Source organism: Pipra filicauda, unplaced genomic scaffold (assembly GCF_003945595.2).
Source record: "Pipra filicauda isolate LSUMZ 115617 unplaced genomic scaffold, ASM394559v2 scaffold1018_size37543_pilon, whole genome shotgun sequence".
NCBI lineage: Eukaryota > Metazoa > Chordata > Aves > Passeriformes > Pipridae > Pipra > Pipra filicauda.
In genome coordinates, this window is record NW_024103450.1 from 25,101 (window position 1) to 37,521 (window position 12,421).

The 12,421-nt window shown below is 54.8% G+C and overlaps 1 protein-coding gene across 1 annotated transcript; it reads right to left on the minus strand.

Moving 5' to 3' along the window:
* Positions 1-305: 305 nt before the first annotated feature.
* LOC113999389 (zinc finger protein 239-like) lies at positions 306-1,635 on the minus strand (the record flags this gene model as incomplete). Its single annotated transcript, XM_027742791.2, has 1 exon — positions 306-1,635. A coding segment is annotated over one exon (1,056 nt), but the record flags the coding sequence as incomplete, so codon positions are not given.
* Between the last annotated feature and the right edge of the window lie 10,786 nt (positions 1,636-12,421).

Consider the following 12,421-nt stretch of genomic DNA (forward strand, 5'->3'; position numbering starts at 1 on the left):
CTTTGGCATTCTGCCTGGAATATGAACTGCTACGGGATTGAGTCACTTTGAGGGGACACATTGATCCCGCTCGACTTTTGGGATGCAGAGCTGGGAGAGACTGGAATGTTAATGGTCCACGGCTCCAACACTCTCCAGTTGCAGAAGCAGCGGGGGCTTTGCTGCCCAGGGGCAAAGGAACCGCCCGGGGAAGGGGGGGAGAACATCCACCCCTGGAGGGGACAGGCTGGGCTTGGAGCCAGAGAGAGGAAGTGTTATTTTTATGGTTTTAGATCACTATAGACAGGAGCCAAAACTGCCCCAAACCTACTCTACAAGGAAACAAAATTGATCTAAACTGAACCCTACATATATATAGATAGATAGAGATAGATAAACTAACTGTAATCTTCCCCAAGGGATCAGTTACAAGACCCTGGGTCACTCTTGCTGTCAGGGGGGTCGGGACAAGGGCTGGACACAGGGGTCATCAGGTCTGTGCCCAGCATGGATCACCTGGAACGTGGGTCACCAGGTCTGTGCCCAAAATGAGTTCCTATGGATCATCCAATGGGGGTCGGGCCACTCGTAGCGCTTCTTTTAACGGTGGGTCTGTTGATGTTTGGTCAAGGAAGAGCTGTGGGCAAAGCTCTTCCCACACTCCCCACACTTGTAGGGCCTCTCCCCGGTGTGGATGCGCCGGTGGGTGACGAGGGCGGAGTTCTGCTTGAAGCCCTTCCCACAGTCAGTGCAGCGGAAGGGCCTCTCATCCGTGTGCGTCCGCTGGTGCAGGAGGAGATGTGGGCTGGTCTGAAACCTCTTCCCACATTCCAAGCACTTGTAGGGCCGTTCTCCAGTGTGGATGCGCCGGTGGGTGTTAAGGTCAGAGCTCTGCTTGAAGCCCTTCCCGCAGTCGGTGCAGCGGAAGGGCCTCTCATCCCTGTGCGTCCGCTGGTGCTGGAGGAGATTTGAGCTGGTCTGAAACCTCTTCCCACATTCCAAGCACTTGTAGGGCCGTTCTCCAGTGTGGATGCGCCGGTGGGTGAGGAGGCTGGAGCTCGTACTGAAGCTCTTCCCACACTCCCCACATGTGTAGGGCTGCTCCCCGGTGTGGACGCGCTGGTGCTTGACGAGGGTGGAGGTGTCACTGAAGCTCTTCCCGCATTCCTGACACACGTAGGGCCGTTCTCCAGTGTGGATACGACAGTGGTTGCGTAGGTGGGAGCTGCAGTTGAAGCTCTTCCCACATTCTCTACATGTGTAGGGCTGTTCCCCAGTGTGGGTGCGCTGGTGGGTGCGGAGGTTGGCGCTCTGCCTGAAGCTCTTCCCACATTCCCCACATGTGTAGGGCAGTTCCCCAGTGTGGATACGATGGTGGGTGCGGAGGTTGGCGCTCTGCGTGAAGCTCTTCCCACACTCCCCACACTTGTAGGGCCGTTCCCCGGTGTGGATGCGCCGGTGGTTGCGGAGGGTGGAGCTGTCACTGAAGCTCTTCCCACATTCCCCACATGTGTAGGGACGTTCCCCAGTGTGGATGTGCTGGTGGGTGAGGAGTTTGGCGCTCAGGCTGAAGCTCTTCCCACACTCCAAGCACCTGAAGGGCTTCTCCCTGCTGGGAGGCTGCTCAGGGACCACCAGCTCAGAGCTCCCCCTCAAGCTCCGGCCGCCTTCCCGGCACAGGCTGGCTCTTTCCTCCTCAGAGCACCCTGGGCTGGCTTTGGAGCCCCTCCTGCGGGGGGATCTCCGGCCCTTTTCCTCCCCGCTGCCTTCCTGCGCCGGGGAGCCCTTCAAAACGGCCTCTCCCACCAGGGTCTCACGGGGGGATTTGTCCTCCGGGCTCTCCGTCCTCACCTCGGGGCCTGGGGCAGGAAGCAAGAAGGACAGGCAGGGGATTTGCCTCCGGCCCACAGGGAAGGCCAAGGACATCCCCCCAACTCCGGCCCCGGCAGGACGGCGGCGCCAGCGGGGTTGTCCTGCAGCCGGGGCCATGCTCGGCTGACAGAGCCAGCACAACACCCGCCCAAAGGGACACTGACTTCCTCCTCACCTGCCTGGGGGGAACAAGGCATCTTCCTCTTCCTCGCAGCCTCCTTCATCTGGCCAAGCTTTGGGAAGGAGAAATCCTGATGGGGGGGAAAACAAGGGCTGAGTGCATTGGCTTGGGGGTTCCCAATGCCCAAGTCCATCTCTAAAACTCATTGGGCATCCTCTGACCATAGAAACCTCCAAAACACCAAGATTCAGCCCAGAAAAACCCAAACAACTGTGATTCAGATAAAAACCCCTCAGAAATAGCAAGAAGTCCCCCACTCCCCCAAACTGCAAAAAAATGAGATTCAGTTAAAAAATACTATAAAATATTAAAAATTAGCCCAAAAAAACTCTTCTTAAACCAAGTTGGGGCACGGGGGCAGCCCTGGAAATCAGGGGCTTCCCACAGGCTCTCAGCCTCCTTTGGGCATCCCCTGCTCTGGCGTGGGCTCCTCCCAGGCTGCAGGGGGGTCTCTGCTCCATCCTGGACTCATCCACAGCTCACAGGCCCTTCAGCTCAGGGTCACCCAGAGCTCCAGCCGGTTCCGTGGAGCAGCGATCCCCTGGCCCCCTGACAGTGCAGGCACCTCGCCAGGGCTGTTCCTCGAGGTCCTCTGGCCCCCTGCCAGCCTGGGGCTGTTTCTCCAAACCACCAATCCCAGTGTGCCAAACACCCTGGTTGGTCAGTGCCGGCTGGGGCAGCGGGCACTCGGTGAGGGGATGAGAAAACTGCACCCAGGGCTGGGCTGAAAGAGGCTTCAGCACCACTTCTGATGGCCCAGGGGCAGCATCTGGCTTCTCCCAAACAGAGAGATGGCACTTGTTCCTCTGCAGGGAGTCAAGGGCAGCAGGGTGACTCCTGCTGCATGGATGGAATGGCAGAGGATCCCTTGGGTCCCCAGGCTGGATCAGCACTCGGGGATACAAACGGCCCTCGGGCTCAGGATGCAGCTGCCAACACAGATTTCCCTGCAAAGTCTGCAGTGAGTCAAGCTCTGGAGAGTAGGTGTGCAGGGACCTGAGGGGAGGATGGACAGGGGCCCAGCAGGGACAGCCAGGGCCTGCAGGGGAAGGCACAGGGACAACCTGGCCCCCCACACTGCCAGGGCTGTCTCTGCTCCTCCTTGCAGGCTCCGTGGCCAGGCACAGTTGGTGTTCCTGGGTGCCCACCATCTCAGCACTTGCAGCCGCTCAAATCAGCGCCCGCAGCTCTGCAGCAAAGCCCCAGCTCACCTGGCACACAGGGGATGGACACAGCACCTGCTCGGGGATGGGCACTCACAGCTTTGTGCCTTCCCCACCACGGGGCTCTCCTTCCTCAGCAGCACCTCTGCCTTGCACTTATTCTCAGCCTCACCTCAGGGACAGCTCTGGGCTCACCTCCGCGCCACTTCTCAGCCTCACCTCAGGGCCTGGGCTCAAGGACAGGAACCTGCAGGGAGGGGACATCAGGTGCAAGCTGAGGGCTGCCTGCTTGCACTGGCCTGGGGGCTTCTTTCTCCTTCTACAACCAGCCCAGAACTCAGCCTGCTTTTCTAACACCACACATTTACAGACTAACCTTGCAGATAGATATGGACAGACATCTCCATCACCCTGGGGATGGAGCCTCAAGCATGTGCTGCCACAGGAATGGGAATCAGAGAATCACAGAATCAGCCACGTTGGAAAAGACCTCCGAGATCATCAAGTCCAACCCTGGATCCAACCCCGCCGTGCTTCCCAGACCATGGCACTGAGGCCACATCCACTCTCACCTTCAACACCTCCAGGGACGGGGACTCCACCCCCTCCCTGCCCAGCCCATTCCAAGGCCTCATTACTCTCTCAGCAAAAAATTCCTTCCCAATATCCAACCTAAACCTCCCCTGGCACAGCTCCAGACCCAGCCCTCTTGTCCTACTGCTGCTTCCTGGCAGAACAGCCCCACCCCCACCTGGCTCCAACCTCCTGGCAGGGACTTGCAGACAGTCAGGAGGTCTCCCCTGAGCCTCCTCTTCTCCAGCCTCAACACCCCCAGCTCCCTCAGCCTCTCCTCACCACTTGTGCTCCAGAGCCCTCCTGCCTTCCAGCACATCAACACACCCCCAGCTTGGGGTCACCTGCACATTTGCTGATGAAATGCCTGGTTCTGCAGCAGCTGCAGATGCTCAAGGGGCAGCAGGACCAAGTCAGGGGCCTGGGGGGGCCTGGGGGGCTTTGGGGTGCGGGAGGGTCCTGGGGGAGCTGGGGAGGGGCTCTGGGGATTGAGGAGTACAGATCAGTACAGACCAGTACAGTCCAGTACCCCCTCACTGCTCCCCAGATCTCTCCTGGAGCTGGGCCACGATGTTGTGGGACACCTGAGCTCCCCCAGTGCTCTCCCAGTACAGCCCAGTGCCCCCAGTACAGCCCACTGTGTTCCTGTCCCAGGGTGCCGGGTGATCCCTCTTGGGGGGGGTTGGGAGGGATTTGAAGGAAGAGCTGGGGGAGATTTGGGGGGATCTGGAGGGGTTGGATGGGGATTTGGTGGGGCTTTGGGGGCATTTGGGGGAGTTAAAAGGGTCTTGTGGGCATTGGGGGGTCAAAGGGATCAGTGGGGGGAGGGGATTAAAGGAAAAAAAGGGGAGTTGGGGGACATTTGGTGGGGGGTTAATGGGGCCTAGAGGGGCAGAGGAGGGGCTTCCCTACAAGCAGGTCAGTCCTGAGACCCCCCTCATGTCCCCAAGACCCTTTTGGTGCTTCCAATTCCCCCCTTGACACCCCCAATTCCACTGTCCCCAAACCTCATCCCTGATGCCCCCAACCCTCCATCTCACCCCAGGAGCCCCCCCCGGACCCTCTGACCACAACAACGCCCCCCCCCTCCCCCCCTGCTCACAGAAAGGCCAAGGGCATCTGGGGGCACACTGGGGACAGTTGGGGGGCTTTGGGGGGCACTGGGGGATTACTGGGGGGTACTGGGACACACTGGGGGGAACCAGGGAGCACTGGGAGGGACTGGGGGTTACTGAGGGACACTGGGAGAGCACTGGGAGGGACTGGGGAGTTACTGGGGGATTACCAAGACACATGGGGGGACACTGGCTGGTTACTGGGCCATACTGGGGGTTACTGGGTGCACACTGGAGCATTACTGGGCCATACTGGGGGGCAGTGGGAGGTCACTGGGACACACTGGGTGGTCACTGAGGGGGTTACTGGGCTGTACTGAGGATCACTGGGAGGTCACTGGAATATACTGGGGGCACTGGGATCCCCTTACCCGGATGTGGTTCATCTCCCCCCCGCACTTTGGGGGGCACCCCCAGGACCCCTCCCCTGGGGGCTGGGGGACCCCATGAACCCCACTGCTGGGCTTTAGGGGACCCCCGGGACCCCCTGTGGGGTCTCTGTGTGCTGAGTTTTGGGGGTCTCTGGGGTTCGGGGCAGGCATTGGGATCCCCTTTCCCTGGGGTCGGTCTGCTGACACAGAGACCCCATAAAATCCCCTCAGAACCCCTGAAATCCCTTCAGAAATCCTCAGAGACCTCATATCCCCCCAGGACCCCCTAAACCCTCTCAGTGACTTGCAAAACCCACCTGGAATCCCCAGGCCCTTTCAGGGGACCCAAAAAACCCCCTCAGGGACCCTCAAAGCCGTCTGGAACTCCCAAAATCCCACTAGAAACCCACAAAACTGCTTCAAAGACCCCCCCAAAGGCCCTCCCCAGGACCTCCCAATTCCCTCGGAGACTCCAAAACTCCCTCAGGGATTCCCAAACCCATTCAGGGACCGTCAACCCCCCCCCCCCTTAAGTCCCCTCAGGACACTAAACCCCTTCAGGGACCCCCCAAAACCTCCTCAGGGAACCCCCAGGGACCCCAAAACCACACAACAGCAGAAGAGCTTTCTGTAAAGGAAGAGAGCAGAAAACCTGAGAAGGAGGAGACCAAGGAAAAACTGAAGCAAAGCAATAAAATCATCCTGGCCCCTGCAGTTTTTTCTTCACCTTTTTCTCACTTTTCCCTTTTTTAGGGTTCTTTTTTTGTCGGGTGGTTTTGATTTTTTTTTTCCGAGGGACTTTCTCAGGAATCAAATCACCCATTCGGGTTCTTGGGAGGCCCCCGGGCCCCGCGGCCCCCGAGAGGGTTCCAAGGCCCCGCGCTCTGACCCTCGGGAACCCCCGAGCCCCCGCCAAACCCTCCCGAGCCCTCCAGCCTTTCCACCCAGAGCCGCGCTCCCCGCAGCCCCCGAGGGGATCCCCAGACCCCGCTCTCCCGCACCCCCCGCCAGCTCTTACAGCACAATGCGGGCCCCGCCGCCATCAACGACTCCCGGAAGTCAACACGGCGCTCTGCGCGCGCACCGCGCTTAGAGAACACCGCCGCAGCCAATCAGCGCGCGGCCACGCCCCCGCACGGCCACGGCCGCGCCTGCGCACTGTGCGGAGCATCACGGGAGTTGTAGTCCTTGTGGCGGGTCACAGCGGCCATTTGCACGTGAGCGGAGTGAGGATAATGCGTTTTTCGATTTTCTTCTTTTTCTGTCTTTTCTTTTTTTGTCTTCTTTCTTTTTTTCTTTCTTTTTTCTGCTTTCTTTTTACCCCTTTTTTCTTTCTCTTTTTCTTTTTTCCCCTTTTTCTTTTTTCTTTTTTTTTAATTATTTGTCTCATTTTTTCCTCTTATTTCTGTCGTGTTTTTTCCTCTTTTTTCCTCCTTTTTATCTTTTTTCTTCCTTTTTGTTTCTTTGTTTTGCTTTTTTCTTTTTTTTTCCCCCCATTGTTTCTTTTGTTTTTTCCATTGTATCTCTATCATTGTAATTTTCATTCAAGGAAGACTTTTAAACACAGATCAAAAAAAATCTCCAGGTACACATCTTATGAGAACAGATAATCTGCCATTGTTTCAGGCTCGTGAGGATTCCCAAGATCACAAACACTGAGACACCAAAGGTGGAAGCCAAGCAACTTTATCCTGCCCCTTGCCATAGCGTTCAATCCACACCCAGCCCTGGATTTCTGGAAAGCCACTGGGAGATGGAGCTGGTGCTCGGCAGGAGGGGCAGGCAGGCCGTGCACCTTCCGCTAGAGGCACTTCAATTATCCAGGAGATCCAATGGTTCCAGGGCTGTGTGTCCATTCTTCAGCCATCCAGACCCGGCGCGGCCCCTGACCTTGAAGCGCCCCCCTGGATGCCCAAGTGTCCCCTAAATGTCCCCCCCAAAACTGCCCCATAAGTGCCCCTCAGGATCCCCAAGTGTCCCCCCAGTACCAACTCTTTATTCCTGTTTATTATTTCACTTCCTGGGTGTCTAAAACATTTCTGGCACAGTTTTGCCTTGGGGGAGCTGAACCTCACTGCTGGCAGCGGGGACTTGGCTCACAGCTGAGGAGGGTCTGTTACCAAAGGTGAACCTTATGGGCTCCAGATTGCTGCAAAAAAAAGAAGAAAAACCCCTCTTTGCTGTGTGCAGCCAGTTCTGTGAGCAAAGCAGGACCCAGGAGACTGAGCAGAGACAGGATGGGGTTGGGAAATGTGGAGCAAGGTTGTCCACACTGTGTCAGACCTCAAGGGAAAGCTCCAGCCAGTCCAAACCTCCTTAGGAGATGCCCTGGATCCATATCAATCAGAGAATGATGCAAACAACTCTTCTCAAAGGAGAAAAGTAATAAACTACACCCTTGAAAATAAGAATGCATGTTTATTAGAACCTCTTTGAAGTATTTCTCCATATTAAGAAAACTTCCTCATTAACTGCACTAGACTAGAGGAGAATCAAGGCAGAGCTGTGGTTTCTTAGCACTTGATGGATTTTAAGGAGCCCCGTGGTCCCCACGGTGCACTTGGCGCCGAGTCCTTGAACCTCAGGTGAGGTTCTCCTCTGAGAGGAGATTGCACAAACCTTTCCATGAGTCCAAGTCAGAAGAGAAACTCGACATATCTTGAAGCATTAATGGGTCCCACTGAGGGCCATTCCCAATCCAGGCTCCTCAAGGACTCCTTGAAGGAGATCACTGCAGGCCATGATTGCACAAATCTGTCACAGGCTTTGTGTCAAAAGCAAAAGCCAAAGTGCCCTTAAAAACTGAACTACTTCAAAGAATTAATGGGCCCCACAGAGTGTCACAACTGACAAAGCCTCTCAAGGGCTCATTAGAGCAGGTAACTGCAGAGGATTGCACAAACCTCTCAGACACTCAGCGTGGAAAGCAGAACACAAAGTCCTGTGAAAACCCTGCAGTCCCTGAAGCATTAACGAGCCCCACTGGGTGTCCCAACTGACAGAGTCTCTCAGGGGACTAATTAGAGCAGGTCATTGGAGGCCATGACTGAACAAACCTCTCAGAGGCTCAGTGTCAAAAAAGTACCTCAATAAACCCTGAGTGCCTTGAAGCATTAACGAGCCCCCCTGAGGGTTGTCACTGTCTGAGGCTCTCACGGGACTCGTTACAGCAGAGAATTGGAGGCCATGGTTGCACAAACCTCTCAGAAATGCAAAATCAAAAGAAAAACCCAAATTGCTCTGAAAATCCTGCAGTCCCTTGAAGCCTTCAGGAGCCCCCCGAGGGCCATTCCTGACAAAGCCTCCCCAGGGACTCTCCAGCAGACCCTTGGAGGCCGTGGGTGCAGGGAGGCAAAGGCTCTGGGCAGCAGCTCAGATACTGAGAAAAGCCTGGCTTGGCTTTGGGGAAGTTTCCTTCCTTTTCAGGCTTCCTCCAGCTTTGGGAAACGCTGCCTGGGAGATTGGCACCACCTAAGAAGGGCTCTGGCAGGTTCCTGGGAGCAAAACTGGCCTGCCCTGGGCTCCACCCGAGATCTTCGGAGCATGGAGACACCTGAGAGTTAAAAAGAGGAGGCTGCATCTTTGACAACATTTGGGAACAAGCAGGGATTGCTGGTATGTGGAGAATCTGCATGGGAATGGTTGCTTTGAGTGAAAGCATTAAATTAAAATAAATGTGGGTGTCTCAATGATTTGTTTGGGTTTTAAATGAGAATATTTAATTTTTCTGTATATTTATGTTATGAAGTTGGTAGATTAGAAAACAATCCTAGTGACTTTTCTCTCATGCAAACTTTAATTGGATCTTGGAAATTTTGAATGAAAACCTCTACGAGACAGATAAAACTCACAGGAAAATGGCACAAATACTGTGGGAAAACATGAAAAGTATTAGGATGACATGTTTGTGTGAATTCAGTTTTTTCTCTTGAAAAAATGCCCTGTGCTTGTTCCTTGGCTAATTGGATACTTGATGTTTTCTGACCTGCTGTTCTCATCAGTGACAGCATCCAGTACGGAGCTCGATATATAAAGAATACTGAGACGAATGAGGAAGAGAGATCTGCAATGGGGGTTGTGGCTCAGGAACTGCCCAGGGACAGAGCAGGGTCTCTCGCCGGTCTCTGTTAGGCTCGAGGAAAGGGGTGGATAAGTGAAGGGGTAGGATTATCAGGGTGGGTGACTCTTTCAGAAGTTATAAAAACCTGACCTGTTCAGGAAAATCAGGTACCATGGGGAGATCACCCTCTTTGAACCACTTTCTTCTCTGGATGACTGAAAACTGCAGGACACACTGGCACTGCTTGCATTAACCTGTCTTTTAGCACAGTTAGGAACCCTGGATATTTTTGCATAAACTGTTGCTTCCATGTCCTGCTAAAATGCCCCACGGATGCATCAGAGCCACTGGATTCCCTGGAAGAGAGAAGCCTGGTTTACTTCCAGTGGGATTCACCCCTCACCATGCAAAGGTGAATGATTCAGATCTTGGACAGTCTCCCAGATCTTTGTGTGCTGACAGAGCGCCAGGGGATGGGCTCCCACATGTGAGGAGAGCTGGGATTAATCTCTCTCACCAAGGTCTAAGAACTGAGTCGTGCCTTGCCTTGCTTTGTTTGGATTGCCTCTCCTTGCCTTACCTTGCCTTGCCTTGCCTTGCCTTGCCTTGCCTTGCTTCCCCGTTTTCATCACTTTCCTCCTTTTTCACCCTCTTTCTTCTCAATGTTCTTACATTAAATGCATCTCTTCAAGATCTGGACAAGGAATGTAAGCCAGACTGTTCTGCAAGGGGCAGACACTGCAGCCACAGGGCCTGTGCTTCCCGGTGTTCCTGCTCATCTACCTGGTGGTGCTGGCAGGGAACAGCCTGGTTGCCTCCTCACTGTGCTGGACTCCAGCCTGCACAGCCCCACGTGCTTCTTCCCGAGGAACTTGTCCTTCCTGCAGGTCTGCTACACCTCCGTCACTCTGCCCAAAATGCTGCTGTGTCTCCTGAGGGCAGATGGCAGGATCCCCTTCCCTGGCTGTGCTGCCCAGCTGTATTTCCTGGTTCTGCTGGGCAGCACCCAAAGCCTTCTCCTGGCTGCCATGGCCTACGAGTGCTGCATGGCCGTGTGCCACCCCCTGCCCTGTGCCCTGGCCATGAGCAGGGGCTCTGCACCAGGCTGCTGCTGGGCTCCTGGGGGGCTGTGGCACCAGTGCAGGTAGGACAGACCTACCAGCTGTTCCCTTTGCCCTTCTGTGCATCCCGTGACCTTCCTCACTTCTTCTGGGACGTCCCCCCGCTGCTGGACCTGGTCTGTGCAGACACGTTCTGGAACCAAGTGGGGCTGCACACCATCACCCTGGGTTTTGTAATCCTCCCCTTCTGCTTGATAGTTCTGTCTTACATTAAAATCATCAGGGCAAGTCTGAAAACCCCCTCAGTTCTGGGCAGGCACAAAGCCTTCTCCACCTGCTCCTCACACCTCGGGGTGCTGACACTCTTCTATGGCTCAGCCACAGTCGTCTACTTAAAGGGACACTCGAGGGATTCTGGAGGTCCTGACAAATACTCTGCCCTGTTTGACACAGTTGTGACTCCCATGTTTAACCCTCTCATCTATATTCTGAAGAATAAGGAAGTGAGAATGGCCTTGAAGAGACTCCTATGGACAAAGTGATCCTACAGAGGGTGTAAAATGGTCCCAAATGCTACAAGTCCCACTGGGGTATGTGGTTGCCTGAACAAAGCATCCCATATTCGCTCCAACAAAACCACGTGTCCAGCCTGGCTTTCCTCCTCCTCTGGGAGGGGAAAGGTGTCCTGAGGCATTCCTGTTATGTCCTGCCCTGCCATGACATCTTTGTCCTCCAGAGCACCTTCAGTGCCCCAAAAGAGTTCAATGCCAAGAGCTCCTTCCAGCTGGGTCTGACCAGTGTAATGTTAAGGGGAAACAGTGCAATTGTGGTCAGTCATCAGTGAGCCCCAGAGGTGACACAACCCATGAGAGGTGACTCCCCTTGGGTTTGACAAATCCCTTGCTAGCCCTCATGGCCTATGGACAGTGTCCCTGTGTGGAATCAGCTTAAAAAGCTAAAGGATAGGAAGGGCACCTTGCCCTGCTATGAGATCTTGCACTGAGTTCTGTAAGGCTTGAGTAACTTGGCATACAGAATAAAAAAAATTTATAATTATTAAAAACCCACCAAGGGGACAGTTCAGCACCAGAACAGGGTCCCAGAGACCTGTGGACTTTCCATCTGTCAAGGTTTAGCAGTGTCAGCCAGAAACTCAGCACTGCACAGTCACTCACTCCCTCCCCACCACAGGGATGGGGCAGAGACTCAGAAGGGTAGAAGTGACCAAACTCCTGGTTGAGTCAAAGACGTGCACACGTGCAAGGCCAAACCAGGAATTCATTCCCAGCTTCCCATGGACAGGCAGGTGTTCAGCACCTCCAGGAGAGTGGGGCCCCATCCCGAGTAATGGTGACCTGGGCAGACAAACACCATCACTCCAAAGTTCCCCCCTACACACCCTGAGTGTGATGTCCATGGTCTGGAGCAGCCCTTGGCTCAGGGGGGTCACCTGGCCCAGGTGTGTCTCCTCCCACCCTCCCACGCACCCCCAGCTCCCTCCCCAGCGTGGCCATACCAGGGGCAGGAAAGGCCTTGGAGCTGTGCAAGTGCTGCCCAGCAATAACAAAACTGTCGGTGTAGAGTCGTGACGGTCGATAAAGACACAAAGAGTCTGGTTGTGTGCAGAAAAGATGTCTCTCTTTATTTTCTCATCTGTCTTTTTATACCCCTTGCTAGCAGCAAGCAGTAACCTTATTTTAGGTAAGCAAGCAACAGCATTTTCATTGGCTAGGATCAATTGATGATACATTTGGCAAAGCTCAAGGCCTTATTGCAGTTCCACATCCTAGGCCTACCAACTTTGCAGTCTACCTTTGTTTTCCCCATTAGGGCTGTGTCCTGACTTCCTTATCATCAGCGATACAACTGAAAGCTTTCCCAGTCAACATCTTCATCCTGAGAGCCAACAGACCCGCTATTAACCCCTTCAGAAGGGCCTGTGAGGTCCCTTCTCTCTGCAGGAGCTGATGGCTCAGCCCGTGACTCATGGCTGGGCCAGGGGCTCTCCAGCTGCCCCTGCCCTGGCCTGTGACAGCCCAGCACAAG